This window comes from Coffea eugenioides, chromosome 2 (assembly GCF_003713205.1).
Source record: "Coffea eugenioides isolate CCC68of chromosome 2, Ceug_1.0, whole genome shotgun sequence".
NCBI classification, from domain to species: domain Eukaryota; kingdom Viridiplantae; phylum Streptophyta; class Magnoliopsida; order Gentianales; family Rubiaceae; genus Coffea; species Coffea eugenioides.
In genome coordinates this window covers 16,092,794-16,112,390 of record NC_040036.1, presented here as the reverse complement: position 1 = coordinate 16,112,390, position 19,597 = coordinate 16,092,794, and the positions used below count along the sequence as shown (strand labels likewise).

Genomic DNA, 19,597 nt, shown 5'->3' with positions numbered 1-19,597 from the left:
GTCCGCTGAACCCTCTGGTTCGCCTAAGGGGGAAGTGGGGCTGTCACATAAATCCATTTGTACGTAAAAATGTCTCATTTATATTTTTAAAGCGTTTCATTAGCAAATTTAACTTTTTTGCGATCCGTTTAGCGGGAAATAGTAAATGCACGTTTTTTAAGGTAAATTTGGTCCGAGAGTGCAATAATCTTGGAGAATTAAGGGAGATCAATAGTAGACTAAGAAAAGTTAACTGAGAAATTAAAGTGAGTGAGTTAAGTTAAGCTCAATTAGGAGCACAAATTGCACATTAATCGGATGTTGACTTTTGGGGCACAAGAGCACTTTATGTCAAATCCTTCTTACACAACATCAAGTCACCACCTAACCACACAAAACCCTTCTTTCTCTTCCCTCTTTGGCCGGCCACCCTACCACCATTTCTTACAAAAATTGCAGCTCCATTCTTTTCCATTTTTGCTCCACAAAAGCTCTCCAAAATTTCTCCATCTCTTGGTTCTTCATTCTAGCTTGGAGGAGGACTTAATCAAGGAAGGAACTTGGTGATTTAAGAGCTCAAAACCTAGTGTTTACTTTTCTTTTGGCAACAAGGTAACAACCCAAGAAAATCTTCAACTTTTCCTTTCAAAGCTTAGTAATAAGCTAGTCTAAGTTAGTTTAGTTGTTGGGTTGTTGATGGGTTCACAAGAACCTTGATATTAGGTAGTGGACTTGAGGTGCCTTTACAGGTAGAGGCCTTGAGGATTATTGTGTGTTTAATTGCTTGTTTGTTACTTGCTTTGATGAGATATGGTGTAGTTTGAGTTGAAAAGTTGAAAAAGAAAGCTAGAGGAAGATGCATGATGCTGGCCGAAAATTTTGTCCATCTTGTTCAGTTTTTATTTCGAAATTTTGATGCTTGGTTGACTGTAAAAGATGGATATATGTTGTATATTGTGTGTACAAAGTGCCTTTAAAAAATCGTTTCGTTTGGTTGCACAAAACTTGAGTTTTGGTAAGATTCAAATCTGGAAAAAACGTATAGCAGGGGTTCTCGGATAGTGTTCTTTGTTCGAACGTAACTCTCTGTACAAAGTTGAAATTGAGTGCCGTTTGTGGCATTCAAAACTAGACATTCGTAGCTTTCCAATGGTACAAAAATCTCCTGCTGGTTCATTTTGAGTGAACCGCAGTGAGTCGGCAAAGTTGGCTGTTCTGTTTTGACTGTTTATACGAATGAAACTGGAAGCTGCATCTTGTGGCTTGATTTTGTCCCACTTGTGGAAAGATTTTCAAAATGATGTCTTCTGATAAATTGTAGCATTTTGAACTTAGTTTCCAACACCACCAATCATTCTCAATTTGAGTTTGTATAGAGTTAGATATGACTTGATTTCGAAAACGCGACAAAGCTGGGAAACTGGAAGTTTTTCCTTCCTTGTTGGCCGAATGGTCAAATCTGTCTTGGGAGGTTATATTTCGAAGATTTTGGTGTCAATTACCCATCAATTGCTCATTAAATGTTTCTGGATCCTTGGTTTCAAAAATAGAGTGGATTGGGGTTGATTTCATTGGACAAAACCTTTGAAAAGAAAGAAAGAGTGGGTTGGCAGATTAGTCTTGAAAATTTCACAAACTTTGGCCATTTCGTTAACTGCCTTCCCAAGTGATTTTTTGCGTTAAATTTGATAGAGAAGTAGTCCACATATGAAAGTTTAAGTGTACCAAATTTGGTGTGATTTCAATACCATTTCGATACCCAAATAACGCCCCAAAGATGGCTCTTCAAATCTGGAAATTCACTGTTCAAGTAGTGAAAATTAACTGACTTTAAGCTGTTATATCTTGATGCTCAAAACTCCGAATTTAGTGCCGCTTGTTGTGTTTGAAACTTGGTTTGGAACTCTTTTTGTGTTACAAATTTCAGAGTTGATTCACTTCCTGTGAATTTTTCCAAATTTCTAAAATTTGTTGAAAAACAAGACTAGTTCAAACCTGTCTTCTTGGAACTATAACTTTGAGCTGAATTATGAATACTTTTTAGTTGGAATCTTGGAAAAGTGACTTCTGAGAACTTTTAGTACTCCGAACCTAGATTCCAACAGTATAAATTTTTCCATTTTTGGGCATGCTAAACTCAAGATCTGATTTTTCCAAATTTATCGCGTAAAGCTGAAATTTTTCGATTTCTTAGGAAATGAGTTTTGAGAACTTGTCACTTTCTTTTGATATCGATAGACCGTTTTAAACTCGATTTCATGGAGAATGCAAGTCTCTCTTGTAACTTTAGATCCTCACTTTTAAATATCAATTTTTAGAGAATAAAGTTCTCTTGTAGGACATTGTCTTAGTTCTAAACGAGTGTACATTCTTTCTTGGTTGATGCATGGTTGTGAGTGATAGTTAATCGTTATTTCTTCAGGCGCTCAAGAGGATCTTCAAGAGAATCTCGGAGCGGACGGCTAAAGGCTTTTTGCTCACTTACTCACTTTTTGGTTTGGTGAGTATCAAGTGCATGTTAAATGCTTATGTGATTGAAATGTTAATTGTACAAGTGTTATACATATTACGTAAACTTGCCGAGGCGAGAGTGTACTTTATCGCCCTCGTCCTCTCTCTTTTTTAATTATGTGATACTTGTTACATGAATGCATATGTTTGGTAATTGTACATGAATATATTTAACTTGTGAGCTCTGAATGGATGCATGTACCACACCCTGTTTGGGTGGGAGGTGCCTCTCATACCGTCTCAGTGCTATAATCAGTTCTCTAAGCGATAGTATGTACCACACCAATTCGGGTGGGAGGTACCTCTCATGTCAACTCTGAACCATAAACAATTTTAAGTCGATTGGAGCAATGTCTCATCGACCCAATTCTCTAAGTGATAGCATGTACCACACCAATTCGGGTGGGAGGTACCTCTCATATCGATTCAGATCCATAAACAATTTTAAGTCGATTGGAGCGATGTCTCATTGACCCAATTCTCTAAGCGATAGCATGTACCACACCAATTCGGGTGGGAGGTACCTCTCATGTCAACTCAGAACTATAAACAATTCTAAATCGATTGGAGTGATATCTCATCGACCACTTATATTTCTGGGGGGGCACCCCAACCCATTGGCCAACCGTGTAACTCGAGTCGGCAAGGGCTTGGTCGAGAAGCTTGGTGAACCATGGGAAACATTATAGTTTAATCTTTTAAGGTCTTGCTTGGCATACTCGAGTAGTATCGCCACACCATGCGTGTTTGGTTACGGATCCGAGAGGGTGAAATGATGGATGGGGGAAGAAAGTGGAGTTTCCACGGAATTAATACCTACCCAGTTGACGGAGTGTCATCACGTGGAGATATTAGATCGAGCCTTGGTAAAGCAAGTGAAAATTTGCTCCTGAGAACTCCCGTATCCTTATTGATTGTGTTTTGTTTTCCTTTGTGAGTTATATGAATATTATGGTTGTCTTCTTGTATAAACTTTAATGCTAGTTGTACTTGCTTGTTTGCCTGCTTTTCTTGGTCTCACTGAGCGTTAACTCATCCCATTTCATTTGTTATTCCTTAACAGGAGAGTGACGTGAAGGAAATGATTGGAAGATACTAGTGAAGGCTAGTCTTTTGTATAGTTTGGTATTTTGTAACTGACCTTTGGGGAATTTTAAGATTTGGGACTCGATGCAGTTGACTTGAGATTTGTATCCTTGGATGTACTTGTGCAATGAAATATTATAGCCGTGTTATTATTTTGGCATATTTAGATGTAGTCATTGGAATTGATCTGTTTTTCATTTAAGAATTGTAGTAAGTCCCGGTGAGAGCTTAGCAGGCGGTCCGCCGAACCCTTTGGTTCGCCTTAGGGGGAGGTGGGGTCATCATAGAACTGAGGGAATTGTTTTGGGCTATTGCATCAGCAACTAATGTTGATGATTTCAAGAGAGCATTGAATGCTTTAGAGATAGCTCAGCCACAAAATGGAGAGAACCTTACTGCTGCTGGTTGGTTGAAAAGGCTGCCATATCACTTGTGGTCTAGAGCACATTATGGAATAGCTGCTAAGACTGATTTTTCAGTCAACAACCTGAATGAGAGTTTCAACAACTACATTTTAAAAGCAAGAGACGAGCCAATTGTGACTCTTCTTGAATTTTTCAGAAGAAAGTTAATGCAATGATTAACATTGAAGAGACAAGGCGTAGAGAAATATGGAGGCAGATTGTGTCCAAACATTCTTGAGAAGCTAGCCAAAAGTGTAGAGAAGAGCAGACATTGTATTGCTGTATTTGATGGTATTGAATCATTTGAGGTTGATGGTTTCAACAGAACCTCTGTTGTGAACTTGCAACGTAGAAGCTGTTCATGTGGTGCATTCCAGTTGACTGGAATTCCATGTGTGCATGCTATTGCTGCCATTCCAAACATGGGGATGAAGGTTGAAAACTATGTTGATGAGTGCTATAGTAAAAAGGCATACTTGAGGGCATATGCTTATAGCATTGGAGCTATTCCATCCAAAGAACACTGGATTGATAGTGGAATGCAGCTGTTAAATCCACCATTTGTGAAGAAACAACCTGGGAGAACTAAAAAACTTAGGAGAAGAGGTCCTGATGAATCGAGAGATCCACAAAGAGCTTCCAAAAAGGGATTGACAGTATACTGTAAGAGATGTTTAAAAGCTGACCATAATAGGAGAACTTGTAAGGAACCTCCTTATCCTAAATCCAAGTTGTACAAGGTACATTTAAGTACATGAATTTTTCTTGCACTATGTAGTCTTGATAATTATTCCAGCAGTAAATTTTGACTCTGGTTGCAGGCTCGAGCAAGCAATAACCAATGAGGGGCAACAATAGCTTCCACTTCAGCCCTAACCAGAGAAGCACCAGTACATCAAGTATCTCAGCAAAGCAGCACTGCTACAATTAGTGATAACAACCCCAATTCTCGATCCAAAAGATCTAAGAAAAACTAGGATCAGGAATTTATGGATGTTATTTTTAGGACTTGTGTCGATGTAAACAAGTTGTAATGGTATATATGCTATCCTTAGAGCAGACATTGTATAATGGATTAACATGTTTTATAAGTGATGCTCTTTTTTGTAATGATATTATTGGCATTATTGCTCTTTTTTGTAATGCCATATATTGGATTGTGGTTATCATATTATGACTATCCAAATTACAGTTGGTTCATGAGTAAACAGGTTGTATAGTTATTATCTTTCTTTCATTAAGTAATACAAATCATGACAAAATTTGGAATTTTTTCATAAACTAAAATCATTACATTATTTGGTACATCATAATGCTGCCACTAACCAAATTACTATTTTCTATAAGCAGCAATAACTAGAGATAAACAACAAATAATAAAGGACAAAATCATTATCACTTTCAACATCCCCACAGTGCCTTCAACCGTGCTCAACTTTGCATGTAGCCCCAACAAGATGTCTGTGACGACTGGAAAATTCGCTCATATTTTCTTAAAATTTTCTTTTATTTTGACTTAATTACTTTATAATAGTTTTACTATTCATTTACCTCCCCAATGGTTGGAATAAAGAATGGAATTAAGAGTTTTCCCTTTACTTTCATCGTTAGGGTAAATTAGGGTTTTTACGTCTTTTGGTAGTGTGAATACTCGGTACGGAGTGTGTACTAAATTTGGTGGTTAAGAATAAGTTTGAGATAAGAAAAAGTGTGTGATTAGAAGTAATAATAATAAGTTAATGAATTGTAAGTGAAAACCCTAATACGTGCGAGTTAAGGAAAATAGACTTAAACTGACGTGTACCGTTTGCTACCGATTGAAGATATCACTTGAACACTACTTTATTACCTTAATCACCTTGCTTTTATTTCAGCTAATCACCCCTAAAATATCCTATAAAACAGCCACCATTTTTACCAAAAGAAAAGGAAGAAAGAAAAAAAAAACAAGAGGACTAATGGTGGCTTGATAAGTGTTGGCCAACCAAGTTTGACCAACAATTTCCTATCTTCTTAACATTGGTTTTGGACAAAATTCCTGCACTTTTTTCTTCATTGTAGCCGTGAGTTTGGAGAGGGAAAAGAGAGGAGAGAAAACTGCATTTCCACCATAACAACCTTGCTTGAATCTTGAGGAAAGTAAAGTGAAACTTGAATCCATTCCGATTAATCTTTGGGAAAACTTGGAGGTGAGTTTGGTGGAACTTTTGGGAGAAAGAAAATTCTTGTATCACAACTTATTTTGGGGGTTTTGAGGTATTATGGCTGTCTTTCTTTTTCTCTTCCTTAATCTTGTTTAAGTTTGGATAGAAACTCATATTCTTGGCTAATGATGGTTATTTAAGTAGTTTTGATTGATATGGTGGATTTTGAGTTAGGGTTTGAGTTGTTCAGTTGTGTTTCTTGTTGTTTATATAGCATATGATGTTGATAAGCTTGGATAGAGATTTGGGGTAGTGATTCAAGACATGAATGAGAATTTTAAACCTTGAATCATCAAATTTCCAGCTTTAAGGTTGAAACTGCCCTGTTACTGACCTGTACGTTCGTCCATGTTAGAGGCCGAATCAGACTTAGGCCAAAACATAAAAGTTGTAGAAAATGGTGTTAATAGATGTCTGTAAAATTTCAGCTCAATTGGAGCACTGTATCATGTAAAATGACAAAAATACCCTTGACTGCCAAATGTACTGTTTTGCGGACAGTTTTCTGTTTTCCTCTGAGATGTCACATTTTGATATTGAAAATGCACGAATTGGATGTTGATGTCTTCACAAGAAATGTATTTCTCTGTCTTAGCTTCGAAACAGCATAAACTGTACCCCAATCCGATAAGCGTAGCTTCAGTTGTGACCGAAATGCCAAGAGACGTCAAATCTGTTATTTTGTTATTTGTCTTGAACATTAGTTCCGGTCGCATTGCTAGCATTGTTTTGTAATTGAATGACATTAAGCCTAGTGAAAGGCTATTGTGGTCAGATTATTTGTGTGTGATTTTGGGGCTGAATTGAGAAAAAAATAATGAAACCATAAATGGCCAGAAAATAGATAAATACAAAGGGCTTGCAGTCCAAATTTTCATTCGAGGGTCAGGCGTGTGTACTTGCGACTTGAGCGAAGATTTGAGGACGAATTGAACTTGATTTGTCTGGGGTATTCGAGTCTACTTTTGTAGAGATATATAAGCTAGAATTTGGCCGAAACTCGTACCCTTGGAAAAAATGAGAGTAGCGACCAATGGAAATACGTTTTTCTCGTCTTTTTGACTCAAATGAGAATTTCAAAGTTTTAATCGCTTCCTTACCAAAACTAAAAGAGTGAGTATGAGTTTTCTAGGGTGTGATAAGTAATGTGAATATTACCCAAATGAGTTTCAGTTACTTGATTTTAGTTAAACGAAACGCTTAAGTTTAGAATCTTAGTTAATTTCAAAACTCTTAAACGATGTTTTATCGCAGATTTGGACTCCAACGAAGGAGTTACACCTGAGCGTGATTTTGACAAGCACTAAATCTTTGGTGAGTGCTTCCAAATATATGATTGAACTTGATATTTGATTTACCAACATGATCGGATAACATTTGTTTGGTTTGGTCGAGCAAGTGAGTACTTTATCGCACTTAACCTAACTCAACTAAATACTTGATATTTCATTCATGCTTGTACAAGTGACTTGAATTGCATTGACCTGTACTTGTATTTGTACTTGTGCTTGACTTGTAAATGTTGAGCTGCAGTATGTACCACACTCGATACGAGTGGAAGGTACCTCTCATTCCCATCTCCATACTTTTCTCTTGACCAAGTCGATTGGTCATCGACTATAGTGATTACTTGGGAACCCAAACCCCACTGGCTAGTTAATCGAGTCGAGCTGGCAAGAGTTTGGTCGATTACATAACGAACCATGGGTATCTAGTGTTGTCGAGTGGAGTGTTATCTCCTCGAATAATCGGTATACTCGAGTATTACCACCAGTGTTTAGTTGGTGTTCGGCCCCGGTAAGGGGGTTGAATGGTGGACGGATTGGTGTTAAGAGAAGCACTACTGGATTGGTTACTTTACTTGAAAGTTGACGGAGTGTCAACTAATACTTGATCAAGCTCTGGTGAAGCAACGGGAAATTGGCTCCTGAGAGCCATCTGTATCCTTATACTTTGATTGTTATTCGTCATGTTATCATTTCTTTTAGAAAAGAATTTTACACTCGTTCATTTTGAGATTTGCTACTTGAAGTGTTATTGCTCACTTTTATGGACTTGTTATACTCGCTACTTTGCTACTTTGATACGTAAACTTTTAAATAATGGTCAACTTGCTATTTGGAACCTCGCTGGGCTTTTAGCTCATTCTACGCCATTTGTTTTACTTACAAGGGGTACGAACGAGGCGTGAGACTGGTACAGGCTAGCGTAGTCTAGTTTTTTTGAAATTTTGTAATTGTACTAGCACTGGTCGCTCGATTAGGGTTGAATGTATCTAGAACTCCAATCTTTTGATGTATTTGGGGTTGTATGGCTGTTTGAGACAGAAATGAATGTATTTGTATTTTTCAAACTTGGTAACTGTTATTTCCTTTATTCTTGAGGTCGTACCCTATTTTATTTGAAGTGAGTGAGTGAGTCTTGACGAGAGTTGGGCAGGCAGTCCGCTAAACCCTGGGGTATGCCCTAGGGGGAGGTGGGGTAGTCACAATGTCACCATTGTTCATAGCTAGCATACCTTCATTACTGTTCACTCTTGGAGAGAACCCACAACTTTCGTCTAATCTTGTTTCTGGACTTTGACTAGTACATTCATTGTCCATTCCATCCATTCTTAGAGGATTGCACCATGCCCAAAAGGAGCAGGATTGATCTTCACAAATGTAATACAGCCACCTTTTGAGGGTTTGTTCGATTCTACGATCTTAATTTTTGCTTTTTTCTTGCAGAAGCACCGAGACCATTCATACCTTAGATCTGTCAAACCTCCTCCAAAATTTGCAGAAGTGGACATGGCGACTTCGATATAGCTTATAGCTTAGATCTTCTCCCTTTTTCCTTTCACTCTTTGATAGCTTCAAATCTCTTCTCCCGTAATATGTCACTTCAATATAGCAACTGAAGGGTAGCTTCGGAATGAAACTCAAGATCTTTTCAAAAGAACCTCGCATACCCATCATCAGTAGGTCGCTCAGCCGGTTTTAGGTCAATTTCCACTTTAGTTATGAATTTAGGGTGTTTATGTGTAGATTTCTAAACGATAGGGGGCAATGTGTCTTTTCGCGAAACCATAAGGGGGTTCCGTGTATTTTACCCAATTTTTTTTTGGATTCCAATAAGTCATTTCCGTTAAATTTAACTGATTCCATCATCTTTACAATTTAATTCAAAGCATGAGATGCCATGTTGTACGTTTTGAAATCACGGGGGACTTTTCTGTGTATTCGATTTACCACAGAGGACTTTTTTATTTTTTATTCGAAATTAAATCCAAACTCTATCCAAGTATATTGGGTCTAGATTGGATTTAAATAACACCCGATTCATTGACATGCCTAGGTACACTATATACATAAAATATATTTATATTTTGATATATAATCACACACACACACATACACACCTAATGCTTATATAATATAAATGTATTTTTTCTTTTCATAAAAAGAAAAGGTAGTCTCTTTTTGTGGAAAATTGAGAACAAATAATAATTACTAAGTATGCACTTTGTATAAAATAACACATTTGTATATACTATAAATGTATTATTTTTATACCAAATGCATAGTTAGTAATTATTATATGTTCTCAATTTTTCATAAAAAGAGACTAACCTTCATGTATTTTGAGAGAATTAGATACAATTATTGTTGGAATTTTTTTGATTTGTGTACTTTTTAATGAACCTTTATTGGTTTATGTGTAGGGTTAATATTATAGATTTCAAATTAGGTTTACTACTTAATGGTTATAGTGATTATGTTACGTAAATTAAGAAGTAAAAGGTGAGTTTAGGTTGAATTCGAATTAAACCCAAAGCCCAACATTATTTATAAGCCAATTATTAGTCTCATATTTGGGAAATCTATTGTTGATTCAAAAGTTTATATGCATATGTATTTCGCTACCTCAAACAAAGAATTCTAGCTTCATCCCTAACTCAGTGCATGATCCAAAACCCAAATGTCTTACTTCTTTGGTGAACCGAGTCTGGGCTTACTAAAGTCCAACTTAAATGGCCCCATAAGTTAATGGGTTATATGCCATAGAATCATTTCCATCTTGCCGTCCAGAAAAAGTATATGCTTCTTTTGATGGGCGTAATTATGGTACATGGGATTTAAGTAAAAAGATGTCTTTTACTCATTTTATTATGCATGAAACTTGTTTTAACAAGTTTTCTCAGTTTCTACATATCATACTAGTACAATGTCTTATAAGATTACAGAGTGAGTTTTTTTTAAATTGAAAATAAAGACTTCAAACTTTACAAAAACAAAATGAAAAGAGAGTTAGAATGTTTGAAAGTAGAACCAAGAATTCCACTATTAGTTAACTAATATCCTAACTAATGGCTTTAGTGGGGAAAAAAAATTTAGTTGCGTACTTTTTTGTTTTGGATACTATGGAGGCCATAGGCCCAATAGCTAGATATTAACCTTGGGCCCAATTACGAATTTTTCGCTTACATTCCCTTGCTCTCGAATCATTCAACCCACCCCTTTTCTTTTTCTCTTTAGAGCAACTTGAGATACTTGATGCACAAAAAGTACTCAAGACAGACTTCAAGTCCATATTTTCCAATCATTCGCACACATATTTCCTTCTTACCAGCTAATCATCAACTTATGATTAAATATTTTTCTTTAATTTTGTATTGATTCAAAACAAAGATTTTCCTTTAATTTGTCTCTTTATTTGGAGTAAATAGAAATCTTTGTTTTGTTTTCTTACTCAATTTACCAAATTTTGGTGTATCATTGTCCTTCCTATTATGATGCTCCTTTCTACTCTAGAGGAAGAAGAACAAAAAATTGATAACTGGAATTTTTGGGTTTACACGCATGTCATGGGTCACTTATGTTTTGTTTTTACTTTAGGACTTTTATTGTCAATTCTTACTCAATTGATCACTAGCCGATATAGGATTTCTAGCTTTGACACGAAAAGGACTAAGTTGTACTCTATAGATGAGTTAGTCCATAATTGTGCACTTTTGCTCTTACAATTATTTTTTTAAAAAAATACATAGAATTATCTTAGCCCCTACTCCGAACTAAATTTTGCAAAAAAGATTCAATCCAATTATAGAGAAAATTAAATTGGATTTTATTCGACTCATAATCCAAATGGCATACTTTATTTCAGTATTTCAATGCAAAGAAAGAAAATCGAACAGCTGTGAAAACATTTACTAACATTACTTTCCTTTTCAGCTACGTGCAATCATGGATAAACATTAAATACCATCTCCCATCAATAAATTCTTTCTCAACGAGAGAATAGATGAAATCATGTTGGATGGTTTTGGTACATTTATTTGTCCAAATGATTTTAGCACCTTTTGAGAATCATTGGAAATTAGTCCTCATTGCTTATTTGGATTGTATCCCATATAAAATTAGTTAGTTCGCAATCTTATGTGTAGACACCAATTTTTTGCACTTTTAATTAAAAAAGGAGAAGAGATAGAGAGGAAAATAGGGAGGGTAAGTTAGTATTTTTATTAATAGAATTAAAAAATTTTCTTTTTTTTCAAAAAACATTGGACACTAAAAGCTTGTTTGGTAAATGAGATTTTTGCCAAGTTTTTTCTTTTACAATTTTTTTAATAACTTTAATTACAATAATCTCAAAAAACTTATTAAAATTTTTAAAATATACATTTTAAAATACCCAAAAAAATTTCTACCTTCTTTCTTCATCCTTTCCCCACCGCAACCCACAACTGTCATTGCCAGCGCTAACACCAGTACCACCATTACCACCGGTGCGATAGTCTCATTCTTTTTTTTTTCTCTCTCTCCCCCTTCCCCTACTCCACCATCTTTCCTCTTCCTACTTCCTCCCCTCTCCCTGTTCCCTCCTATCCTTTCCCTCACCCAGCCACCCATCTCCCTTGGTCGCGCGACCACGGAGGATGGTTGGGTGAGGGAGAGGAGAAGAGGGGAGGGGAAGAGGAGAGGAGGAAGAGGAAAGATGGAGGAGAGGTGAGGAAGGAAGGGTGGGGGAGAGAGGAGAGGAAGACAGAGGAAAGGACAAAAAAGAGGCTGACGATATCGATCCACCTACGATGGTGGCCAGCAGTGGGGAGGGCAGGAGGAGGAAGAGCAGTGGTGAGGGGTGGGAGAAGAAGAGTAGAGGAAGGAAAAGAAAAAGGAAAAAAAGGAAAGTTTTTACACATTTCAATTTTTTTTAACAAATTTTATAATAAATTACAATAAAATTTTATACAAGTACACAAAAAACTCATTTTCCAAATAGGATCTAAATTTGAGAAGATTCCAAGAAGTTTCCCACACTTGTCCACTGCCACAGGTACAAAATTCGCAGTCCAAAAAAAAATCAGCAGTCATCTTCAGCTCATCATCAAAAATAAAAAAAAGGAGAAATCAGATAAAATACCTTCAAAAAGCCCGCTCAAGACTTCTTTCAAAATCTGAGGTATAAAGTTTCAAGTCTATTAGAAGCATATAAGGAGGAAACTACAAGAAACAAGGGAGAAGGAAGAAACAAAAATCGAAAAAAAAAAAAAGAAAAGACCTCAGAAGGGTTGGAGTTTTGTTGCCACTGCTTGCACCGGAATCCTCCACCACCATCATTAGAATCTTCACCGGAAAAGCATTGTAAGCCCTCCCTTTCATTTCCTATTCTAATTTCAGAATGACAATTTTCTGAAAGTTTCGTGAGACGCTGAATTGTTTGTTAGTTTTATTTGTTCTTCATATCCATACATATTCCCCCATCCCCTTTTGTCTTTGTTGATAAATGATTCAAATTTGGGTCTTTGTGTTGACTGTGATAAATGTAGCTAACAACTTAAGGTTGGCTTCGATTCTGACTTCACTAAAAATTCAGAATTTCGACTATGCCTGTTAAATAGTTGTTCAATTTGTGCGCACGAGAGAGGAGTAACTCCGGTCAGTCCAAAGCTGTCCGGAGCTCGTTCATTTTCCAGTGAAGAGAGCTGAATTTTGGGGGTTTAATGGCTAATTTTCCCTTCCTTTTCTGGCCGTTTGCTGCATTTTCTGTATGTATTGTTTATTTGGTTGTCGGGGAGAGAGAGGGTGAGGCTTAAATTTTGGTGTGGTCGCATTCCTACTTAAAGATAATGTTCTAAATAATAATAATAATGATAATAATCACCCATAAAGACCACATTTTGAGAACGCATGGCCAATTTAAATACACAAAAATAAAAGAGAAAACTCCAATTTAAATATAAATCTCTGTTTCTATCATGAACTCCGTATATAGAATCTTAAAAACACCCATCGTCCTACCTCACAACCACCCTCTTGCACCAGTGCTACCACTACTAGCAGCACCACCTCTAACACCAAGTTAGTCTATAACTCCTCTAGTTTTCTATCCCTTGAGTGGTAGATTTGAACGAGTAATTTTGATTACATATGGTTGAATAAGCATTAATGATTCACACACATAAATGTTTGGATAGAGTGTTTTTTTTTTGATTGTTTTGTCTAAAATTTACTGTAGATTACTACATTTATTTTATGGCAATTTTGATGTTTAAAAGTGTTTTAAAAATATTTTTAAGGTATTTTTGGGTTATGGTGGTAAAACTTCTCCATTCCGCCGGCCAACCTCACAATCTCCTCCCTTCTCTTCTTTCCACTCCTCTTTACCTTCCTTTCCTCTTCTCCCACCCTCTCCCCACCCTACCACCTGCCAACCTCCTATTGTCCCCTCTTTCGGCCCATCATCCTTTCCCTTCCTCCTTTTGACCCTTCTGTTATCCCCTCTTCTGTCCCTGCCACTAACCTGTCATCCCTTTCTCTTTCTCCTTTTTATTACTCCTTTCCCATCAAGACCAGATCAAGTTAGGGCGATGGTCGCAGAGAAAAGAGGAGAGAGCGAGAGAGAGAGGGAGGAATAAAGGATAGAAAGGAAGAAGGTGGCAGGAAGTGTTATTCAACTTTGAATGGTCTGACTAGTTCGACCAGTTTAATGTTTAATAAAAAATCGACAAGATCGGTGTCTGCATTAATACTAGAATAAAGCAGGGAATAAGTTAATCTTTTGTGGCTAATTCCTTTGTTTATTGTCCAAAAAAAAAAATCGCAAGAATAATGGTGAAGTATAGAACCATGTAAGCTTGGCAAGCAAACCATTTTTTTTTCTAAAATGCTGGGTTGCCGGGTTGACTAAGCCCGACAGCCAACTGCAATTTTTTTTTAATGTGATTGCTACTGGCCTGACATAGGCCGGCAGCCATCATAGAAAAGATGAAAAAAATTGCAGTACCTTGTTGAGCAAATGCAGTACCTTTACGTTAGGGTGGTAAAGGCGAAAGATTTACCTGGGAAGGATGTTACTGTGCTGTGACACTTGGAGATGAGACCCTTGTGAGAATAGGGAACCACCTCAACCGGACAAAAGGGCTCTTAAGATAGCGTCCTTTTACAAGTTGGTAGGTGTCCAATATTTAGTGCCAAAAATTGTAAGTACTGTTTTGAACGAGTTTGGATAGCAAATTATTCATACAAATTTATCCATTTTTATTATAAATATATTTTTTAATGATATTTTTATTTTATATATATCATATCAAAAAAGTGTTATAGAATTTTTTTTAAAAAATTATCCCAAATAATTTCATATTCAAACACAATAAATTAGAAATAAAATGATAATTGCACCGTATAAAATAGGTACTTAAATTACGAATATAAATATTAAGATTTGTTAAATATTTGGACCCATGGGATGGTACATAAATAGTTCATTTCTTTGGTTCAGTTTTTAATTTAAGTTGGACCCCATCTGAGTCACCTGACAGAATTTGGCATTCTGGGGTGGTCTACAACTGAATGCAGTCAAGGATCCAAAGCAAATGTAATTGTGTGCCAAATGGAACGATGCCGTCTGCGGGATCCAAGCTTTCTCTTTATAGATAGTAGACACTGGAAAATGAAAATTGGTAGGTAATTTGTTGCATTGCATGATTGTTTTTACTCTACTTCTGATGTGCTGTGGCACATCACTGTCCGTGCCAAACAAGTGCAAACTTCTGTTCTTCACATTCTCAAACATCTTCCCTCATCTTTTTTATGATGGCTGCCGTGTCAGACTGATAGCCATCATATTTTTAAAAAAAATTGCAGCTGGCATTAAAAAAAAAAAAGGCTTGCCTGCTGGGGATAGTTCTATACTCTGATCATGTCAGATCATTATTCTTGTAATTTTTTCTTTTTTGGACAATAAACAAAGGAATTAGCCATCTTTTATATTCATCAAGAATAAGATAAGATATATGAGACTGTATTATGTGTCTTAATCAAAATCCTAACTGAACCAAGAATCGATGAAAACCCTAATTGGTTTTATAAATCATTTTAAAAACTTTTTTCTTATATTAGTTTTATTTTTTTTGTGGTTTCCACCACCTTGCCGACATATAATATGCATTCTAGACATGTTTTGTTTAAATGGGAAAAATACTTTTCTACTAATTAAATCTACTTCATGTGTTTTTTAGTATTATATATTGTAAAAATTGAATCATATCATTGGATATTATAGTTTATTTATAATTTTTACATATTTTCATCATGCTAGTTTATCCAAGTTGTATCCTTCATTAAAAATTGTTTGAAAATTTTCTTTGGAACATTACTTGCGCACTTATTGTGATGTAATATGGGTAGAATAAAAAAATTAATTAAAAAATGTATTTAAATCTATTCACCATCCAATTTAAATCTTTTATATGAGGAATCTTTCGAAACATAAAGATGGCAATCATATCATCAAGTAATCCACCCCAAATATTATCAAATACAAATAAATACATCAACTTAAACTACCCAAAAGCATTTAATTGATGTTACATGACACTTATTTAAGCATCTTTACAACTACACCGGATTTTCCTTTTGGTTTTAGCAAAGCAAAAGTTTGGATAGTTTCAACTCTAACTATTACTGCAGATCAAAGAATACCTTCAAGACCATAGGTCATTTTCAAGGGTAACGATTACTTGGTTTATCAAGCAATTTCATGTATAAGTAATCTAAAATAATTGTTTGAATAGAAGATTATTTGAAACATTTGTTTAGAATAATATTTTAATACTTTGTGATATGATGTACATGAAATAAGTTTAAAAAAATAAAAAATAGAAAAAAACATATTTATGGTGCAATTAGAATAATTTGAAAAATAAAAAAATCACTATCCAGGTAAATTGAAAAAATAAACATTGATTGCTTTTCCAATTCCTCTTCAGTTATGGTACTAGATACTACTGCTATACAACTGTGTCAATCTCATCATTGATCATGAACGGAGGAACTACAGACTTGACTTCAGTTCGGACTACAGACTTTACAATTTCTAACTTAGAGAACCACTTATCTTAATCATGCCTAAAATTTTTGCAGTTGGCCCTTTGCACTTGCAGGTAATATTCAAATATTCTCTCCTATCACCATTAGATGCTCTTTTTATTGCTCTGCTCTTTTGTTTGTTCAGGAGCAACTGGAATTCTGCTAGCTAAAAATGGCAAGAGGTGACAGCAGCAGGAAAAGGCCACTGGAAACGAGTTATGAGACATGCAGTGGCAAGATCCTCCTCAAGGTGCTTGGCCAGGTTGGTTTCCATCAATTTTGTTGACTATGGTTCAATCAATTTTTCTGACTTTGGGGCCGCATTGCAGGGGGTGGGGGTGGGTTGAGGGAGCGATTTTTATTTGGTTAATGCAATATTTCTTTCTTGGTTTTTTTTTTTGGCCTAGTACTGATCTATAATGGATTGCTGTGTCAAAATTTGTGACTGTAATGACTGGTGGTTGTGTTTATCTGCTTGAAAAGTTTGCATTTTGAAACGGTTAATGTTATTATTGGAAAAAGAAAATCTCATTTTCAGTGATTAACTCTGGTTTATGCAAATATTTTCTGGAGTAGTTGTAAAATCGTGACCAAGAATCCTAAGATTTAAGAAAGAATAAGCTATTTGGTACTTACATGGATATTTGGTTTTCCATTGGAAAATGTGTCCGTGTTAATGGTATAATTCCATTTTCACTTAATCCATGCAAGTCTAGCAGACTTTAGGTGCTCCTAATTGGCCACCACTGAGGATATTACCTTAAAAATTTTTAATAGGCTACCTATTTCATTTAATTTTATTTTTTTAGCTTTTATACCTTCTCAATTGCAAAACTTTTAACATTGTATCCACCAATATACTTCAAAAAGAATAGTATATGTGACTGTTGCAAGTGTTTTTTTTTTTTGGGGGGGGGGGGGGGAATGGTGGTGTATGATGCTCTCCCTTTATAGTATACTCAATTTCAAAAGTTTTATGCCAGTGTTCATTTTTTAAACTCACTATTACTATCATTATTGGTAACTCAAAAATGTTCATGATGATTAGAAAGTATATGCTTGTTACTTGTCTCATTTATCAATTATTTTACATTAGATGTTGTATGTGATCTTACAAGATAGCACTAATATGGTCTGTTAGTATCTGTTACATACAACATACTGAACATCATACTCTATCACCTTTGATAAGTGATGAGGCCTGAGTGTGAAATCCATCAATTTGGCCCTTATTTATCTTGTGATAAATTGAAACTTAAGGAGAAAATCAGAGGATTTTCAAGCAGAACGCAATGATCTTGAGCACATAGACCATCAAGGAACTAGGGGTTCCTTACAAAATTGAAGTGATCAAGAAAGTCTGAAAAAAATTGAGTGGACGTAAACTAGATCGAAATTTTGTCTCTGAGTTCAGAAAGTTTAGTGCACAAGACTTGTTGACTAACTACTAGCATTGCACAACATAGAATGTGCAGGTTTATATTATAAATAGAAAGTTGAAATTTAAATTGACACTTTGTCTCTGAGTTCAGAAAATTTGTATGAATTTAGTAGCTTTGATGCAAAATAGTAGATGATCCAACCAGGTAATCTAGTAAACAGATTCAAGTTCTTGATTACGAACATCCACTCATTATCTGCATATATGCAGTTGTATGACATGCTTTCTGGTCAGTACTCTACAAAATAACTAATTACTATTGCTGCAAACTTGCAATAGATCAGAAATGCTTGGTAATTATGATATAAAACTTGACATTTCACAATATCTCCATTCCACTGATACAGGTCACATGAAATTTTAAACTTTTTAGCATTACCAGCTCAAATTTGTTTATCCTTGTTTTTTCTCTCTACAATCTCAATTCGTGAGAATGTACAAATTTTTTTTGGTCCAAAACTCTTCCTTTATGCAATCATCATTTTTTTTTTTGAATAATCAAGCATTCTTTTTAGTTATTATTGAAATTTTCTGCCCTTGAAAGTTTACATATGCAGTGGTATAAAGGTTACTAGCTAGCATTAGTTTTGCAAGAATATCTAGGAGAGAGTGGATGAGAAAATCGTTGTTCTTATGAATTCTGTCTTTTCTCCATGACTTCTAAGACTGCTTTTCCATTGCAATGTAGGATGGTAAGATGATGAATCTTGAAGTCAAACGAAACAAGCCAATGAAGAACATTTTGCTGAAGTACTGTGACTACAAAAAATTCGAATATAGTGCTGTGAACTTCTTATACCTTGGACGCAGAGTCCTTGTGAGGAGTACCCCAGAGGAGGTAGTGGCTCTTAACATAGATTTAGTAACTATGGTAACATGGAAGAACAGATAGGAAACGCATTTTCATTGTGAAGCTCTTTACCTGGTAGTTTTTGACGTTTTTTATTTTAAAATTGCAGTTGCAAAATTTCTTTGATTTTTGCTCTCTGTGTAGCTTGGCATGGAAGATGGAGATATTATTGAAGCTATGGTGCATGTAGATGGAGGAGGTGATGTTAAAGATATCTAAAAATGTAGCCTGCCTAGATCAAGAAAGAAACCAGGATTCTTTTCTGGAAAATTTGCATTTTGAGTTGTAAATAGGAGACTGGCTCAGGGTTCACCCAACAAATTTATTTAAATCTAGACCATTTCTGAATAATTCATCTTCAAGTCAAAAGCTCTTTTAGACTTATTCTTTTGCTTTCTTCTTGTCTAGTTATGAGTTTACCTTGGTTTGAATCTTTGACAAGCTTTGTTTGTCTTCCGATATCAAAAACCTAGAATTTTTGCTGAAAATTTGGAGTAGTATGCTAAGTTTCTTCATGAAAATGAGACGGAAGTTTAGTTCTTTTCATCATGGACTTCTATTTGTTAGTAGAATTATCACATGAATTTTCTTGACTATATTTGTCAGGATATTTTGCTTGTTCAATAGATTTCAAGAGTGCTTTGACTAATTATTTTAGTTTTTACTTTCGTTAGAATGAAAACTGGGCAACTCATATAGTTCTTCACATGAATGTTGTGCCTTTTTTTTTTTCCGAAACGATAAGAGAATTTCATCGCTTTAAGGAAAAA

General features: G+C 35.5%; 2 protein-coding genes across 3 annotated transcripts; both read left to right on the top strand.

The window, feature by feature from the left end:
* The first annotated feature begins 3,265 nt into the window (after positions 1-3,265).
* LOC113757863 lies at positions 3,266-8,994 on the top strand. The gene is made up of 4 exons (XM_027300952.1): positions 3,266-3,356; positions 3,897-4,114; positions 4,169-4,720; positions 8,914-8,994. The coding sequence occupies exons 1-4, from the start codon at positions 3,266-3,268 to the stop codon at positions 8,992-8,994; spliced, it is 942 nt and encodes a 313-aa protein (XP_027156753.1).
* Positions 8,995-12,576: 3,582 nt separating this feature from the next.
* Positions 12,577-19,178, top strand: LOC113763996 (small ubiquitin-related modifier 2-like). Of its 2 annotated transcripts, none has more exons than XM_027308016.1 (4): positions 12,577-12,810; positions 16,682-16,798; positions 18,666-18,815; positions 18,972-19,178. In XM_027308016.1, exons 2-4 carry the CDS (start codon positions 16,709-16,711, stop codon positions 19,044-19,046), a joined length of 315 nt encoding a protein of 104 aa, XP_027163817.1. In that variant the 5' UTR covers positions 12,577-12,810; positions 16,682-16,708; the 3' UTR covers positions 19,047-19,178. The 2 variants fall into 2 exon arrangements, with proteins under 2 accessions (XP_027163817.1, XP_027163816.1); XM_027308015.1 differs by having other exon boundaries at positions 18,937-19,178.
* The last annotated feature ends 419 nt before the right edge of the window (positions 19,179-19,597 follow it).

Excerpts from the sequence above, each read along its gene's own strand:
- LOC113757863 (XM_027300952.1), top strand. The coding sequence starts at position 3,266 with ATGGATGGGGGAAGAAAGTGGAGTTTCCACGGAATTAATACCTACCCA. Across the intron at positions 3,357-3,896 it reads AGATATTAGATCGAGCCTTG|CAACTAATGTTGATGATTTC; the intron begins GTAAAGCAAGTG and ends CTATTGCATCAG. Across the intron at positions 4,721-8,913 it reads CTAAATCCAAGTTGTACAAG|AAGCACCGAGACCATTCATA; the intron begins GTACATTTAAGT and ends TTTTTCTTGCAG.
- LOC113763996 (XM_027308015.1), top strand. The coding sequence starts at position 16,709 with ATGGCAAGAGGTGACAGCAGCAGGAAAAGGCCACTGGAAACGAGTTAT. Across the intron at positions 16,799-18,665 it reads TCCTCAAGGTGCTTGGCCAG|GATGGTAAGATGATGAATCT; the intron begins GTTGGTTTCCAT and ends ATTGCAATGTAG. Across the intron at positions 18,816-18,936 it reads TGAGGAGTACCCCAGAGGAG|TTGCAAAATTTCTTTGATTT; the intron begins GTAGTGGCTCTT and ends TTAAAATTGCAG.